The sequence below is a fragment of the Trifolium pratense genome, linkage group LG5 (assembly GCF_020283565.1).
Source record: "Trifolium pratense cultivar HEN17-A07 linkage group LG5, ARS_RC_1.1, whole genome shotgun sequence".
Taxonomy (NCBI): Eukaryota; Viridiplantae; Streptophyta; class Magnoliopsida; order Fabales; family Fabaceae; genus Trifolium; species Trifolium pratense.
The window spans coordinates 50,722,233-50,741,754 of NC_060063.1; the positions used below are offsets into that span (position 1 = coordinate 50,722,233).

General features: G+C 31.0%; 1 protein-coding gene across 4 annotated transcripts; it reads left to right on the forward strand.

Moving 5' to 3' along the window:
* The first annotated feature begins 9,122 nt into the window (after window positions 1-9,122).
* On the forward strand, window positions 9,123-17,967 carry LOC123884117 (putative ALA-interacting subunit 2). Of its 4 annotated transcripts, none has more exons than XM_045933127.1 (9): window positions 9,123-9,369; window positions 10,031-10,205; window positions 11,034-11,095; window positions 11,181-11,255; window positions 11,370-11,486; window positions 14,041-14,111; window positions 15,564-15,861; window positions 16,972-17,261; window positions 17,552-17,967. In XM_045933127.1, exons 2-9 carry the CDS (start codon window positions 10,127-10,129, stop codon window positions 17,604-17,606), a joined length of 1,047 nt encoding a protein of 348 aa, XP_045789083.1. In that variant the 5' UTR covers window positions 9,123-9,369; window positions 10,031-10,126; the 3' UTR covers window positions 17,607-17,967. The 4 variants fall into 4 exon arrangements, with proteins under 4 accessions (XP_045789083.1, XP_045789084.1, XP_045789082.1 ...); XM_045933128.1 differs by having other exon boundaries at window positions 9,139-9,369; window positions 17,548-17,967; XM_045933126.1 differs by having other exon boundaries at window positions 9,139-9,369; window positions 11,034-11,255; window positions 17,548-17,967.
* Window positions 17,968-19,522: the final 1,555 nt, after the last annotated feature.

A 19,522-nucleotide genomic window follows, 5' to 3' on the forward strand; every position in this document is an offset into this window, starting at 1 on the left:
AATTCACCTACAATCCCTCTTTCTAATAGTTGTGCACACTATAATGGATTAAATGATTAAAATGGAGAAGAACTTTGGGATTAAGCTCCTCTCATACACTAATTCATCCTAAACCTTAATATTATCATACTTTTTATCATAAATCGGGGATACTATTATCCTATCTAGACTAATGTTATCATATGCATAAATTTTGGGAAAACTAATAGAGCTAAACTAACTAGAGTTTAAGGCTCTAAGGGAACCCACCTGCAAACACGGTTGAACAATACCATCGTCATTTCCAGAGCTCGCCGATATGCATAATTGCAATCGAAATGCTTCAAACCGGTACCCATAACTTTCTGCAGAATTCTGCATCAGAGCATCAACTTCAAAAATTCATACAGACCTCATCCCTTATTGAAAATTCACAAAACCGGAACCATAGTGACCGTAATCGAGTTAGCTATCCATAGAAGCAAACGGAATCTCAAACCGAGTTATAGAGAGGGAGCAGTTAACCTTTAAGTGCAGCACTATCCAAACACATTTTCTGCAGAAATCCTGTTTCGTATCTTCAACTTTAACATCACCTACATAACGCATTGTAACTCCGAATCCGATGAAATTTGATATGCCAACGAGGGTAAATTCGTTAGCTTTACAGAACTTAAAGAATTAACTCGATGAGAGATTTCCGCCACCGCCATCTCTGGCCGGAGAACCACCTCTAGCAACTCCCTCCTCTGCCAATCTCTCTCTCTCTCTCTCTCTCTCTCTCTCTCTCTCTCGTATTTTCACTTTCCATGTTATGTATTTTTTTTTCTTTCAAATTCCCCAAATTTGAAGAAGAAAGGCAGCAGCTCCTGTATTTAGGTTTCATTTATGTGGTGTCAAAGCCATTGTTTTGGTAGACCATCAAATTGTTTGCAGTAACCAGAAAATTGAGCCCCAATGCATGTTTCTAGTTTGTCATTTGTCATCTCATCATTCAAATATGTCAAGTGCTAATTGGATAAGACAACACTATGTTGGCAAGATGAGAGGTGAGAAGAGATTTGTTCTTACAATGTGGTTAGTTGACTTTGTGAAAGAAAATAGGCAGCCAATAAGAAGATTGGAAGAACAATGATTACATAGTGTGATAGTTGACTTTGTGAAAGAAGTGAATTAAGTAGCAACAATTTCCAAGAAACCTACAATGGCACATTGACTTTGTGAATGTGAATTGGTTGGATGGTAAGCTAGACATACATGACATGGATGGTGAATGATTTCTTGATTGGTCATGGACATGGATGATATGATAGACCAATCTATACATGGCATATTGACATGGGGATGGATACATAAATGGCATGATGATACATGTTTCTATATGATGATCTAAGCAATAGATTGGATGCATAAGACCTTCTACCTAGGCAAGTGGAACATGATCATTGGATGAAATTGGCAACATATAAGTGGATGAAATTAGCAACACATAATTGGACATCATGCAAATTTGTTGAGCACCAATTGACCAATTGGATTAGGGTTTCATTAGAGTTTTGGATTTGGGTTTCAAAGTCCACCATCCTTTAGTATGATATATGATATGATATGATATATCAACTAGGTTTCTATTCTCTATACTATTACTATTTACACCCCAAATTTCAATGGACTATTCTATCTCTCCCACACAAAGCTCAACTCATATAAAATCTAAATAACACTTGATTCTATTTAATTAACCGACTTAACCAAAACCGATAAATATTCCAAATACGAAAGTTACGCGCCACATAATTAAATAAATAATAATCACATAAATAAACACAAATAATTAAATAAATACTAATAAACAAACAAATAACTATTTTTTTTTAAAAAAAAGGGTGTTACACTAACATAAATAGAAAAACTGCATGTGCCCAACGAAGAACTCAATTTTGACTTGGTTTTGGCTTTGATGATTATTCTTCTTGCTATTTAGTGAAATTAGTGATTTACATGCGGCTATTTTTAATTTTATCTTACCTTGATTTTTTCTGTACTATTTAGTGAGACCTTTTAATTAACAATGAGAACCGTGAATAGAATCTTCCGTGAGTTCCTATTGTCAATGTTTGCCCTCTTAATGGAGAAGAACACGATGACTGAATTCTGCTTTAGGTACTGCATGTTGCATCTAAAAGGTCAAACTTCTATTTCCAGTCACTGACACTTAGCTACTTTCACCCTCCAGTTTGGTAGCTTGGAATGTCCATTTGTGCATGGGAAATGCCCATTTGAGTGACACTCATTTTGGTTAGTCATAACATTTGCAATTTGACCACAAAAAATCCGTCATCGATTACCATAATATTCACAATCATGATTATTAAAGAACAACGAGGAAAACATTATGAGTAACTGACAACAAATTATGCAATTTTTTCCAACAAATTATGCAATTTTTTCCAAATGCAACGATGAAAATATAATAAAAGATAAAATTGAAAGAATGTGAGAATGTGAAAAAAAAAAAAAAACCAACACAATGGTCCCCTTTCATAGAATTCACCAAAGTTTGTGATTGATGAATGCTATGTAATGCCACACACGTGATCAATTAAAATTGGCCATATGTGTTGGCACAATTTGATTGCAGAAGGATGTTTTTTTTTACTACCTACAAGTTTGCTGGTTAAAATGCATACTCAAATTATAGTGCAATAGCAAACAATTTTTTTTCTTCCAGATTTTATTATTTTACACATTCGCTGCATAATCTGAAAAGTAGGTCGAAAAGAGGGTAAAATTAATAGTATAGGGGACGTGATTATATGATAGGATATATGATATCCACCTTGTAAACAAAATGTAAGGATGAAGTATAAGGAATTAAGGATTTGGGAAAGGAAGAAGTATAAGGAATTAAGGATTTGGGAAAGGGAGAGATAAGAGATTTAGAGCCTGATTGTTTTAGATTTAAAAATATGGATTTTTTTTTTTTGTATTTTTTAAAATATATTTTCTAAAACCGTTTTTTAAAATATTACAAGTTTTTTTATATTCGTTTTTTCTAAATTGAAACACTAATTTTGACATCATATAACACAAACACACATTATTGAAGATCAAACATAGTCAAAATCACAATTTTTTCAAAAAATTGTATTTCAAAAATGATTTTTATGAAAATCTATTTGAAATAGCTTCAAAATTAAATGATTTTTCGAAATTTTGGTATCCAAATTTTTTTTCAATAAAATAATTAAATACCTTAAATAATATTTTAAAAATAATTATTCAAGCCAAATTTTCAATTGAAGCTTTTATAAAGAATATATTTTCAAAAAATCTATAATTTAATGGCTGCTTCTAAGGTGAACCGGTTTAGCATATGGTCCATCATGGACAAGGACTATTTTTTTTACCAAGGATTTATATCCATTAGATTAAGCAAGTTCACTTATGTTATAATGTAGCCCTCACTCAAGATCTTTCCCCCTTTCTTCCTATTTTCTTTCTCCTCCTTTATTTAAACGTGTTTTTTTTTTGTTTGTAAAAAAAAACTTATTTCTTTTTTAGCTTGTTTAAAATTCTTTTTATTTACTAAAATCTTATTCAAAAATCTCTGTGAGTTTAACTCAGTTGACAGGAACATCGCATTTTATTTTGGGTGCAAATCCCGAACACTTCACTCATTTACCTTTAAGCTGAAATTTCTAGCGACTATGCTAGTTGACAAAAAAAAATCTAATTCAAACATAAAAAAAAAAGTTAATCAAATTAATAATTTACTTCCAATCAATTATTTTTTTTAGTTTTTATCATCCTCATTATATTGTTCATCAACTTCATCACTGATCATCATCTTGTTCATTAACATTTATTTACCTTCTTCATAGAAAAAACGCAAAAAATAAAAAATACTAGATCTTACATCATCATCATCATCTCTCTCTCTCTATATATATATATATATACTAAAAAAAACTCAAAACTGAAAACCTTTTAGAATGACAAAAATTACAATTTTACCAATATCTGCAAAAAAAACTTAGATCTGAAAATCTTCTGCGGTGACAAAAAATACAATTTTACCAAAATCTGCATTAAAGGTTTGTGAATTGAAATCGAATTAAATCACTAGTCGCTACTTTTTTTTTTTTTTTTATAATCAAAATTTTATTATAAGGAGTACAAAGGGGTACTCAAATTCTTACGACAAAGAGCACTAAATTAAGTGTTCATAATACATGACATATGATTTAAACACCAAAAAAGAAAAGGAATACAAGTCTTACGCCCATACCGACTAGTGAATCACAACCAAGAATGAAGTTTAATCGTGAGAGTGTCTATTTATGTTAATCCTAGAATGATGTTCCCTGAATAAATAAATAAAAATTGAATATTAGTAAAATTTGTTGTTGTTGTAGAATCAAGATCTTTTTTTTTTCTATCGTCAGGGGCACATGATGCGTGAGGTCGTGACGAAAAGCTTTATTTTTGTTCTTGCTCAAGCTTTATTCTTATCATGGTGATGAGGAAAAAAAATTGGGGTATATCAATTCATCGGTTGAGTTCTTGGTTTCTATAGTGTTGATTTTGAGTTTTTGTTTTTATGAGTGGAAGATGGAAGAAAAGAGAGTTTATGTTTGATAATGAGAGAAAAAAAAAATTTAAGAGGAAGGTGATTTTGTTTGAGAGAGAGTTAGTGATGGAGATGGATATGGTGAATTTTGCTGGGTTTGAGTCAGTCGATTTGAAGATGGAGAGAAGATATGAATTTACTTTAAATTTTTTCGGTTGAGTTTTTTTTTTAATTAAAAACATAATTTTTTTTTGTGGTGGTCAATATTAGAATTTTCATAAAATAAAATAAATATTTTTTTAACAAAGAAAAATGACATATATTAAACAATTAAATAGTCTCATTAACACAAAGTGTGCCAAAAAAAAGGCTACAATATAGTTTACGGAGATTGCATACGGATAACAGTATGATAAACAAAGTTAATCAATGTCCAAACTTGTAAACGGACTCGACCACCGACTGTGATAATTTGAAACGAGATTAATATTAGTTGTCTTCAACCGGTGATAAAAGTAAAGTTTGACCTTGTCCGGTACAATTTTATCATGTTTTGTATTATATTGTTCTGTCATGTACTGTTTTGTCAAATACTTGATGTTTTACGAATCAAACGCACTCATGGAAAGAACAAGATGAATACAACAAAAATAGTATATATGAATCTATGCATAAAAATAGGAATAAAAAAAAATGATAATAAAAAATTTTGTCAATAAAAAAAATTATAGATGAATATGCATAAAAATATGAATATAGAAATAGAAACATAAACAATATTTTTCATATAAAAAAATCATAAAAAAACATACACAATATTACTACTAAATTTAGTACTAACTATTAATATTAATAAAGTTATTATAAAAAAAATTTAATAAAGTTGATTACTTTCAATTTCACTAAATTACCCTAAATATTTCTAATCAAATTTTTAATTTTTTTATTACAAAAAATACACGGGACCATTATTAAAAAAAGGCTCCCATATTAATAAATGAGTAAAAATATAGGTTCTTGTAGAAATAATAAAAATAAACATAGAACTGCATGTCAATATATGAGTAAAAATAAAGGTTTTAGTAGAAATTACATAAAAAAAAGTTAGGCTCCTATATCAATATGAGTATAAATATTGGTGTCCATAGAAATTACTAAAAAAGCCTCTATATTTAATATAAAAGAAAAATATATAGTGCTTCGTAGAAATTTAAAAATAAAATAATAGCTCCTGGATTAATATGAGTATAGCAATAGGCTCAAATATAAATTACAAAAAAAAAATTAAAAAAATAGACTTCATATTTACATATGAGTAGGAATATAGGTTTCCGTATAAATTATATAAAAAAAGATTCCCGTATTAATATATAAGTAGAATTATGGGTCCTCATTGAAACATAAAAATAGGCTGACATACTAATATACATAAATATTGGTCCTAGTAGAAATTACCAATTAATAGGCCATCATATTAATATATAAGTAAAATTTAGGTCATCGTATAACTTACAAAAATTTAGTCCAGTGTATTAATATATAAGTATAAATACAAGTTCAAAGAAGAAGAAGAAGGAATATGAGAAATAAAAACACACATATATATTATCAATTTTATCCAACATTCTTTTGTTTGCAACCCGTACTTAATATCAATCTTGACCACCACATAGATTAGCATAAAATACCAATTTTATAGAATAACTTATTTGATGTTATTTGATTATTGGTTTTTATGTTAATCTAAGTTATTCTATAATACCAATTTTCGTGTTTAATGTAAAAACATTATGTAAAATTATATTTAATGATAGAATATTTGAAATATTATTAAAATTGATGAGAATAAATTAGGTATTTTTTTAGTAATTACTTTAATTATATTGTTAGTAGATTTTTATGTTCCTATTTTTATTAGTTTAAATCTCAGATGTTGCCCGGATTAGACATTAAATTGAAATTTTTAAAATTTACAATTATAATATTAATATCATAATAATATAATAGGTGAGATAAATATTTCTTGCAAGAATAAAACTTGTAACAAAACCAACAATGATTGGTCGATGTGGTATGGATCTTGAGCCCCTTAAGCATATGGTCATGAGTTCAATTTCTGACTAAAAAAATTTGATTGAGATGAAAAAATCCATCTAATGTATCCCACAGGTTCCTCGATGTAATGACCCGATTTTTATTATTCGCTATTTAAGTGTTTAATTAATTGTTGCGATGACTTTTAATTAAGTTAGTGGCAAATAGTTATTTATCGAGAGTATTAGTTAATGAGCGATTCCTCCATTCCCAAACTCTTTCACTCATTTTCGTTTTGGGTTGTGGGATTTTTCTTAATGAAAATGAAATCCATTGATCATAACATGTTTAATAAACCATTAACAAGTTGTATGAACAAATTAATGGGGTTTTGGATGGGAATTTGTAGATGTTTTTGTAAGAACTTGATAGTTTATGAGTTTAGATCTAAATGTGTCAAAAACCATGAAATAAATGATTATTGATGTTAATAAGTTGCTTTTAAGTGTTTTTGAGCATGTATAATCATAATCTATGCTTGGTATGTTTTCTGGAAGTCAAATAAGTGATTTTGGGTCGAACTAAGTGAATTTTAGTGTAAAATCGCGTTTTGATAGCTTTTTGGACTATCTCCTGCGCCATGCGCAGCACTGGCTGCGCCATGCGCAACCCTGACAGACTACCTGCGCCATGCGCAGTGTACCCTGCGCCATGCACAATTCTGCTTCAATTTTTCCTGGCTTCTGCGCCATGCGCAATAGTCAACAGACTGGAAAGTCAACTGTTGACCTCAGGGTTGACTTTTTGATAGCTTTTGTACCCGGAACCTATTTTACCCAGTTTTTCGCGTAGATTCCGATTCCGGAGTTTGTTTTGTGAGATAATGCATGCTTAATACAATTAGCTCATGTTTTTGGTATTGTGTTAAAATGCAAGTAAATACATTGTATGTAATAAACGATGTATGTTGATAGTATGATTTAATTGTGTTCTTAATGCAATTGTTGTTGATGATTGTTGATGATGTTTGTTTAAATATCAAAGAAGAATATTAAGGTGTAAATCAACCTAATAAAGAAGAATATTAGGAATTGTATTGTAATCCTAATAAAGAAGAATATTAGAATTATGTTATTCTAATAAAGAATGATATTAAGGTATAATGTTATCTTAATAAAGAAGTAATGTTGGATAGTGTTCCACATTAGTAAAGGAAGAGCATAATGCTAATTAAAATGAATGTGTGAGAGTATTCATGAAAACATACACGCATTCATGAATTATATTAGGGATATTGGATATTCCAATAAAGAAGGATATCAGATTATATTTATCCGATAAAAAAGGATATTAGAGGTGAAATACTCTAATAAAGAAAATGGTACCAAATGCATTAGATATGTCTAGGGTGACATAACATGAGTTGTTGCATTAGATTGCATTAGAATTATGTGTACATTACGTGATAATTAGTGTGTGACACATATATGGAACTTGTGATGAATTGTCTATACTTGCTAGATGATGTGTTGATTACAATTATATTGTAATCTATAATTGATGGAAGTGTTAGATGTTTTATTAACTCTAAATGATACTTCTATGTGTTGATGCCTAATAATCTTATAATTGAACTAAGATTGAGAATGTATATTTGTGAGTTAGAATATGCATGATAATAATGATGAAGTGTGAGTATATTTCTCACACTAGTATGTTGATGTTTATGTTTTCTAACTTTCCGTTTTATGTATTTGACTGGTTTGGGACCAGATTTCACAGGTTATGTGTTCATCGATGTTGAGTCGTCGGTGAAGCTCCGCTCTGATTGTGACACGAGAAAAAGGGGTTTTATATGTATATAGAGTCTCCTTATCTAGGTTGTTTTGTAAAGTTAATAAATACATTATTTGATTTAAGATTTGTATAAACAAGTATTTTTACTAATTAACTACATTAGTATTTTTGTAAAGAGGAGTGTAATACCTAGAACCAATGTTCTATAAATAACTTTCGATTTTTCCGTTGCGTATTTTTGAAATAGATCTTTTTAAAGGTAGAATTACTTAAATAATGAGTTTGAGTGTTAGACTCGACAGAGATGTTATCACACAAAATTATAGACAAAACAGAAACAATAAGATTATATATCAATCTATACACAAAAATTGGAACAAAATTAAAACAATAAAAAGTAATTTAAATTATTTAAAATAGTAAGTAATTATTAATTAATTTAATTAAACAATGTTAATCCAAGTACTCTGTAATTAGTAAGTAATTATTAATTAGTTTATTTAAATTCTTGTTTTATTTCAATTAGCTAAAAAAAAGTAAAAGATAAAAATTAAAAATGTTGTTTCTAGTTGAAAATAGAAGTAAAAGAGAGAGAAAACAGATTTTATTTAGTGTTTGAAGTCTTTGATGATCTGTATGCACCCCTTTCATCCAATGATTTAGATTTAAACAAAATTTTTGAAAATTAGTGGTCCATCATGGACCATATGAGGCAAGGGTCCATTTAATGTAAGTGGTTGCTTTATGAACTTCTCTAAAACAAATCGTTCAGAAATCGCGTGGAATTTGACGAAAACATAACGAAACCCTGAAACACGAAAACGTTTCGTTCCAACGCGTCTCTTGCGTCTTCTGCATTGCCATGATCACTTTCCTCTCTTCAAGCCAAGAATATATGTAGTGCTCCACGCATACTCCAATTACCTATTTCTTCCATCTCCGATTCTTCAATTACGCTCTTAGATCTACACAAAATTCTACCCTTGGTAATATCTCTTTCTCTCTTTTTCTGTTCATGATGAATTGATGTTGATGATGTTCAGTTAGAAATTAAAAAGCTATGTTTATTCGTTTTTTAATTGATATTCTGTGTTGTAACAATAAGAGGCTCAGTTTGATGCATCAATTGTTCTTGTTAGGTATAGAATCAGCTGTTTTGAGTTTCTATGTTGTTGTTTTGAGGCTCAGTTTGATTTTCTGTGTTGTAATTTTAGTTTTATTGGGATTGAAACTGAACATATTACTTTTTTTTTTCTTTCTTTTCTTTTAGTGGTTATTGGAGATGTTCTTTCATTTACCATGGCCAAAGACTTTTACAAAAGGAAAATTATAAATTGAGATATTATCAATGTTGTTGAATAGCGCTGTATCGTAGTAGAATTTGAACACATCACTAGTATTTGGCAATATGTTATTTAGTAAAAAGTGTTGTTAAGAAGCGGCTGTTGCGACACTATAGCGATGTACCATAGCATAATTTGAAACAAACTACTATTTTATGCTATTCGGAATTGATAACACTGGATATTATTAAAGATTAAGTTATGTTATTTTGCTGTTTTTCAATTACCAAAAGAGCGAGCAAGTTTTGGTGTAAGATAAGATGACAAGAGGATTTGATTGATTACTGTTTGAACTTTTATGCAGTGTTTGGAAAAAGCAAGTGTTGGCGCAAATTGGGTAATTGATTTGTGGGGTGAGACGTGACATACTGACACCTCTGCAAATTGGGAAACTGTAGTGATGGATCTCGATGGAGGAAGTTCATCAACCATCAGCACAGGTGCACGGGCAATTCCAGGACGCCCTGTGCGACATGGTGGTGGGTTTTACTTTCTTTTTAGGCAGCTTTTCAACTATTTCTGTTGATATAGGATGCAAAATTTTTGGGGGCACTGCATCAAAGGATTTCCCTGTAGATGATGTTGTTTTATATATTGATGTGGTGCAATTGTATAATTAATAAATAAACCACTTGTTTTCTTTTCTTCTCCTTTTATGATCTGTACTAGGCAGAGAACTTAACAGAACAGTATATTGAGATGTCTCCCTTACATGAGTATCGCGTTGGACACTAGAGATTGTTTATTTTTTATTTTCCTCAACTTGAAGTCTTGAGCCAAAATACTAGATTGATATTGTATTTTACAATTTTACTACTAGTATCAATTTTCGTTATATTCGAAACTTTTGCTGACATATAGTTGTATCCTTGTAGGAGATGTGCTGGAATAATTATTTTCATTTACTCACTTCTAAAAATTTGTATTGTAGTCACTTCCTATGCACTTAAAAGATATTTATGTTCTTCTATACATGTTGCAACCTAACTTCAGATTTTTATATTATCAAATTATCGTGACCTAATATATAAAGAATTGGGCAATCATTTTGCAAATTCATGCCATTTCAATGCATTTTATACATTCTTCTTCTCAACTTGGCAATAGATTGTTTTGGAAAGGAATAAATCATGTCATGATGTTTGGCCTGTACATAGACTAGAAAAAGTCAGAGTTATCTGATAGGTTGTAGTTGGCGTTTCTTTCTTACACAAGCCTCTTTGTTTTGCAACTACTTTATTTTGTCTTTTTTCTTACCCTTTTCTTAAAGGAACTTGTACTGAATGCCATTTGTGGTGGTCTTGCAGCACTCTATCAGTTTACACAGCAGAATCTTCCAGCATGTAAACCTGTCCTTACACCTGCAGCAGTTAGTTCTTTTACAATACTTAAATATTTTATGGTGCCTTGTTCTAAAAAATGTGTATTCTAAATCTCAATCATATTTTTTGCAGGTCATTTCCACATTTTTATTGATGGGCTTCATTTTTATTCCTGTTGGACTTGTTACACTTCGTGCATCGTATAGTGTATATATCATATCTTCTTACGTTAAGGCTATGCAATGTTTTTCTTTTTTTCTTCTTTTTTACTTCAATATTCACATGCTTATTCCAATATTTATTTGACCCATGGATATGCAGGTTGTTGAAATTGTGGACAGATATGACATTGAATGTGTACCTGAAGAATATAGAAGTAACAAGGTAGCATATGTAAAAGATGACTCAGTCTCCAAAAATTGTTCCCGATTCTTGAAGGTGACCAATCTTTTTTCAATTATTTACATCATTCATGGATTGTTGCTTCAAGTTTCAGTTGTGTGCAAATAGCGCTATATAATAAATTGGCGGCACTGTTCGTTCTGCATTTGAATGAGTGGCTGCTTCCTCTTATAATCTATGGAAGCTGCCACACAATTCGCAAACCTCTCTAGCCATTTCTGTGGCTATGCGTATGATGATTAATTTTAATTGGATACTTAATTGGACAGTAAATTTAGATTAAATAGACAGTCATCTTGGTCTCATGGATATTATGAAACTACTTCTAAATTTTATCTTCTGCTCTCTGGGAAGTACTTCTAAATTTTATCCACTTCCACTTCTTCAAAAGTATTTCTGTGTTTCCCAATAGTTTTACTTGGGAACTGGAGAAGAAAATATGATAGGAATTTCTGAGTGCTTGAGTAACACATTCAGAAAAAACATCTATTTATATACATGATAAATGATAAGTTACAATTTACAAGACGAGAAATTAAAACTAGCATTAACTCCTAAGGTAAAATGAGTCTAAGAATGCAATGAACCTATTGAAACAATGAATTATAATTATACTTGGAAAGTGAAACATGAACTATATTCTATTCCCAACAAACCCCCCAAGTTGGAGGGTAGAGACTAAAAGCTTCTAGTTTGTTGCATATATAAAAAGTCCTTTGTCTGCAAAGGGTTTTGATGAACAAATCAGCCAATTGATCATTTGAGTTAACAATAATGTGCTAATTTTGCTAGAGACAATCTTCTCACAAATAAATGACAATTGATCTTTATATGCTTGGTTTGCTCATGGAAAATTGGGTTAGATAAGAGTTGCTTGATAATTGAAAATTACCTCATAGTTCCAACCTCATAAAATGTGAAGAATTTAATGAGTTGTTTTAGCCATATCAACTCACATATAGTAAGAGCCATAGCTCAATATTCCTCTTCACGGCTGGTCCATATTGCTAAACTTAACCTAGTGAATTAGCCCTTCCGTCCATATATCTTGGCAAGTAATAATTGCCGTAGCTCAATATTTAGCCTTGTGCTAGATTGACTAACCACATTCTACTTCCTACTTTTCTAAAATCCAAGTTACTTCCAACCAAGACACAATACCCTACAATATATTACCTATCAAATATAGAACCAACCCAATTTTCATCCAAATATCCCAAAATATGAGTAATTTCTGTGGCTTAATATACCATTCCTTGGCTTGGATATATACTTGATAGCTATTGTGAAGTTTGAACCATTGCCTCCCAATGGTCAACACATGGAGATTGGATAAATGTCTCACTACACAAATCACAAATATTTGGTCTACTTACACTAAAGAGTTCTATTTCATAGCTATTATGGTGTTTCTACCAGGATCATAATTAGGCACCCTTTTATCCATTAATCGTTTAATGTTCAGAACCACCAGATCCCGTTGATCATGTCAGTTTCTTCCAACATATCCATATTTCCTTTGCAAATAAAAGCTACCACCCTCTACTTCAAAACCAAGGAAATATTTAAGTGTTACTAAAATCAGACCAGACCGGCCATTGGATTAGTTTGATTGGAAATTAGACATAGCCAGTCCAGTCAAGTCTTTGGATCAGCTGAGAATGGGTAAAGTTTGGCACTCTACTTGGCCTTGAACTCGGGGGTAAAAATGTTGAAGAAAATACAGAAGAGGTGAAAAGCAGAGAATGCAATAAAAGGAGAAATAAAAAATATGGAAAAAATAAAGAACTTGCGTGATAGTATGAAATGCATGCGGTAAAATTTAGAACTCTATTTGTTGTGATCTGGCCTCTGAATTAAATGTAGATGTGTTTTCTGTCACTTGCAGCTACCGGCTTGAGAGTTGAGATGCTCTTTTTTGCCATGACATGATGTACCAATAGCATGCTTAGAAAAATGAAAAAGTTTATGGTAAAAATGCCCTGGCAAGGATCATACAGATGTGTGACATTTTCATAATGCTAATTAAAATAACCAAGTTAAGGGGGGACTGGGAAGTTTTAATTATACTTAATCATATATGCTCCATCATGATCAAATTATACATGGTCTTCTTTCCATTTTTCCAGTTATTATAGAGAATGACTGTAAAAAATGATCCACTGATCCTAGTATAATTTTTTTATTTTTTATTTTTTTTGTATATAACAATATGCCAGGAAAATATTATTCGACCTCTTATGTCTATAATATGGTTGGAACTCTTAATTATCTGTTTTCCACATCTATCTTGTAATTGCAATCTGTTATGAATTTTCACCCTTCAAGAGAAAAGGACGCATACTGTTGAAAGGAACCAGAAAATCTTAACTGATAATAGATAGAGATGGCTTAAGTCACTGTTGAAAGGACATCTTATTTTATTTTTTTTGCTGTAACTTTAGTTAGAACTTTTATTGCTTGATTTCGTCTAATTTAGTTCTAACATAATTTTGGGTTGGGTACTAAACCTCTGATATCTTTTCTGAAAGTAATGATGTTGATCTTTTGAGTTTCTTGGTTGTGTTTAAAAGTTAAAACTTGTTTGTAGGTGCCTAAGTCAATGAGAGCGCCAATTTTTATCTATTATCAGCTTGATAACTATTACCAGAACCATCGACGGTAAGAATTTATTTCTGTTCCAAATACAGTGTTGAAGTCTTTTAACAGAACTATGATCTTTGTGTTCTGTTTCTCACATTTACTTCCTTTGTTTTCGTCTGTTTCTGGTTGATGTACAAGTTATCGTGTTAGAATATTATTACAAAATATCTTATAATATCTTTATATCATGTTATAGTATCTTAATTTATCTTGCAAGATCAGTTTGTAATCTTAGAGCATCTTGTTTATCTCTTGGAATTAGCTTCTATATTACTTACATATTGTTATGATTTGTATTTATATAGGATCAGGAGTCTTGTTGTATCCCTATAAACAGGGCTTAGTGTTTAGTCTTTTTTTTCTTTTGGAAGCAAATGCTAGTAATTAGTCATTTAGTTCTTAGGTTAGTATTTTTCTCCTTCACTAGGGTTTGGAGATCCTCCAACACCTTCGACCCGTAGCTCAAACCAACTGAGCTACCCAACGACTTCTATAGTGGTTAGTCTTTTTTATAAAGTATATCAAGTGTTTATCAATAATATTCAAAGTTTTTACTCCATCCCATTCCCACAATATATGTCATGTTAGTTTTGTAATAGTGTATGGGAAAGAGACTACACACAACTCTATATATAATAGTGTATAGAATAAATAAAATAAATATTACTCCCTCCGTTCCTTTTTAAGTGTTGTTTTAGCATAAAGCTTTTTCACCAAGTTAGTGGATTATTGTATTCTTTTTCCAATTCTACCCTCATTTAATCCACGATTTACTTTCTCTTTCCAAATAAATTTAGCATATACACTCTTCATCTCTCCATTAAATTTTATGGAAAATGTGGAGTATTGAGAAAGTAGGGATATAATTGGCAAATTGTACCTTAAACTATCAAAACTACACTTAAAGGAACAAAAAATTCTTCTAAAACGACACTTAAAAAAGGAACAGAGGGAGTAATTGATATGATTTACTATTTCTAATCCTAAGAATAAATATTAGGATTTGATTCTAACACTTCCACAAGTAGGTTCAATATGAAGCTGAATACATGTCCACTTATGAGGCAAGTTCGTTTTCTTGCTTTCATATTATCTAACTGCTCTTACATTGTATTTGGGCATATTGGTATTTCTCCTAAGCAATTATGGGTATATTTCCCTCGAGTTTGAATTTCTTGAAATCTATCTTCTTTAATTATTTACCAATTAGTTGTCAATTGTTTTTTATTTTTATTATTTTGTCAAAAAAGTTTTGAATTTTTTTTTGCTAGAAAGTCATAAAATTGTCTTTGAATTTTAATATCATGTACTGTATCGAAAATCATTTCGGGTCTAGTCAGGTCTATAAAATAAGATGTTTTTCTTAATTCCTCCATTCTTTTCCACTAAAAATATAAATCCCCGAGGATTTGTTTTCAACTTCATGCCTTTATTTCTCTTGCTCATTCAAAATATTCGCAATTTGTTCAGATATGTCAAAAGTAGAACTGATCGGCAGCTCTTACATGGACTTGGATACAATGATACCAGTTCTTGTAGACCTTTAGAGTCTTCTGATGATCTTCCCATTGTACCCTGCGGGTTGATAGCATGGAGTTTATTTAATGATACATATAAGTTCAGTCGTGGACCATCGGAATTGAAGGTTAATAGGAAAGACATTGCATGGAAGAGTGATCGCAATCACAAATTTGGGAAGCATGTTTACCCGTTTAATTTTCAGAATGGTACCTTGACTGGAGGTGCAAAGCTGGATCCTACTATTCCTGTAAGTTATGAGCTCTTGAATCGTATTTTGACTTTTGCCAGCCTTTCTTCTTGTGTCACAACTTGTTTTGATTAAAACATAATAGTTTACCTTTCCTCAACACCTTTGCTTAATTTTTACCTATTCGACAGAATTCCTGGTAGTTAAAAAATACTGATTCTCATAGGAACCCAAACTCAATGATATACAGAAAACATTATTATTGATTGAAAATAGATGTATTACAGAAGGATAACCCCTGTAACCCCAGAGCAAAAGCTCCTCAGAGAATAGACATTTCTCTCTTTGCCCAAACCATACAGCTTCTTACAAAATGACACTCAATACCTTCTCCCTTGTTATCCGTATCCTTTATATAACTATCATTCCCCTCTAACAAACTAGTCACACCTGCAAATATAACCAACTCCTCTATTAGTTGGGCTTAGGCCCAAACCAAGTACCTAACAGATTCCCAGTATTTAAAACTGATAACAGTTATTCACTTATTGTTATTATTGTTGTTTTCATCCCAATATTTCGTATGCTATTTTAGCTGAATTAGCTTCTATTTGATCCACTTTTTATGAAGCTTCTGTTGGTTTTCTTCTTACATAATCAAATCACTCAAATTTATTTGGTTCTAGTCTAGCTTCCATTGCAATTCTCCCTGATCTTATTTTCCATCTATAATTCTATATCTACTTACCCACCTCAAGTCCTCAACATTTTCTTTTCTGAATTACTTGCCTTTTTTTCTGTTGGGGGACCTTCATTGTCTAATATTATGTAGCATTTACATCAGTTCCTCCATATATCTATTTTTCGAGAAAGGATTCTCTCAAGTGAAATTTTTTTTGAGGAAATAATGTGGGCAATAGACCATTGGATTGTAAATATAAAACAATATTTAAATTAAAAAAAAATGGAGAAAAGTAGATTGATGGTTGAGATGTGAAAATTGAGAAAAATTGAGGGGGAAAAAATTGAGAGGATCCATTCTCCTATTTTCCCCCTCTATTTATTTTCTTCTCAATTTTTAATAATATTTTCTTGTGTGTTGGTTCTAATGATTTCCATTTTGTATTACTCTATTTCTCCCTGTTGGCCATTCTGATTTCTGTATTTCAGCTAAGTGATCAAGAAGATCTCATAGTTTGGATGCGGACTGCTGCTCTCCCCACCTTCCGAAAGTTGTATGGTAGAATAGAAGAGGATTTGGAAGCAGATGATGTTATAGTAGTCAACCTCAAGAATAACTATAATACTTACAGTTTTGGAGGAAAGAAGAAGATTGTTCTATCAACATCAAGCTGGCTGGGTGGAAAAAATGACTTTCTTGGAATTGCCAATTTATTTGTTGGCAGCTTTAGTATATTGATCTCCATTATCTTCCTGGTGCTTCATCTGAAAAGTCCCAGGTAATGTAATAGTGTCCATAATTGACTATTTGCTTTTTATTATTTGGCATCTGAGACCACTAGTTTTAATAACCAATAGTCATGGAATTTTATGAAACTGAAAATTTGCAAATAGAAGAAAAAGAATAGAAATATGTGTACATCATACCATACCTATGAATAATTCCCAATAATTTAATTTGCATAGAAAGCATGTTTCGATTATTCTCCTATTCTATCTTTTAAAACTGATTCTCTCAAACATTTGTTGGATTTGGGTTCTATTTTCCTGTGTTTCCTTTTTGAGGCAGACCTTATGGAGACACAGCCTACGCATCTTGGAATAAGAAGAGCATTTCCAGCTGACAAGGTACATCGAGATATATATTCTTGTAACTAAAGCTATTGGATTTGATTGTCGATACATGGTGAAACTCGAGATATATATTCGTAGTGAAACTCTGATACATGTTTTTGTCCAAAAAAAGCTATTGTAACCTGTTGTATTTAATTGTAAATGGTAAAGCAGAGTAAACATCTGAGTTTAATTATAACTAGTGCCCCCGGGGCACTAGTTAGCATTTGCCTTATATAATTTAGCCAACATTTTTCTTGGTTCTAGTTTGTCGGTAGGAGTGAAAGGAACTTATGTTATTCCTATATCAATTGGTGTAAAATGCTTTAGATTGCCTTCAAAATATCTAAACTATTTCTTGTAATGGTTAAAGTACCCATAGTACTTCTGTAACTTTTAATTAATCTATCATTGCTTATCCAACAAAAAAAAAAAATTATTAAACAGCTTCTCCATGTTCAAGGCAATTTTACGTAGCACTCAATACTTTGCGCTGGATTTATTTGGCTATTGACAAAAATGGATCATCTCCATTTTTTTCTTAATTTTTCTCAATTTTTACGCCTTAATTTTCAACCATTAACCAAACTTTTCGCCCTTTTTTCAAATTCCAATTATATACTCTTTTTTTACAATTGAGATGATGCATTCACCCAGCAAAAATAGTAATAGAATGAAAAGCATCCAGTTTCCATCATTACAAAAATATATTCCTCTACGAAAATCAATCTTCTATAGATCCTATTCAGCTTATGCTTACGTATAAATCTACCAAACTACCGGTGTCTATAAACAATTTATATGTAAATGGGGCCTCTGGTCAATAGAAGTATGCTAAAAGTTTATGTAGAGTTCATATTTGGGTTATTTTCATTAAACAATCAGCAATTTTAGTTTATTTTCATAATTTCTGCAAGATTGTTTAACTAAAACTTACTATTTGTTTATCAATGCTTCTCATCATTACTAACACACTAATAGGCTTGTATCCATTATAATTAGGCAAATGCTAACCAGTGCCCGGAGGTGCTAGTTAAGGTAACAAAAAATAATAAAATTATCTTGGGACTTGTGCAGTCAATATCTTAAACGTATAAATTTTGGTATTTTCAATGCATATTTTTTCTTTTCTTTCGTTTTTTAGTTCCTTAACTAGTGCACGGGGGTACTAGTTAGCAAGACCCATTATATAATTGGTCACTTAACTTATTTATTGGTTTCGTATTGGTCCCTTAACTAATTAACGTTACAAATTAATTCCTTAACTTTAATTATGTTTGTCATATTGGTTCTTTCCGTTAGTTTTTCTTAAAAAAAGTTAACTTTGTTTACTTGGCTACTGATATGGCCACGTAACACGTTGAAATGAGTGGTATGTTGAAAATGAAAACGTGTCAATAACCATTTTCTAACGTTAAAGTTTTTGAGAAAAACTAACGAAAATGACCAATATGACAAACAAAATTGAAGTTAAGGGACCAATTTGTAACTTTAATTAGTTAAGGGACTAACATGAAACTAATAAATAAGTTAAGAGACCAATTTATAACGTTAATTAGTTAAGAGATTAATATGAAACTAATAAATAAGTTAAGGGACCAATTGTCTAATTTAGGATAATTGGATGATTGAATCTCCTTTAAAAATAACATTATTTCTAAGGTTCTAAATACTCCAAGTTGTTGCGTAGCAGGTCTGTAACCGAGCTAGTCATAAAAATCGTTCCATAAACTACACGCCAATTGACTTTCGAAAAAAAAGATGTGTATGGCTCTCAGATATACAACAACAAAGCACACAAGATCTATTAATATTATCACTAATGATCCCCTTATTAAACAGTTCATCCTTAGTGGCCAATTTGTTATGCAGCAAGCGCCATCCAAAGACACATATCTTAGATGATAAATCATTCACCCGGAGTTCA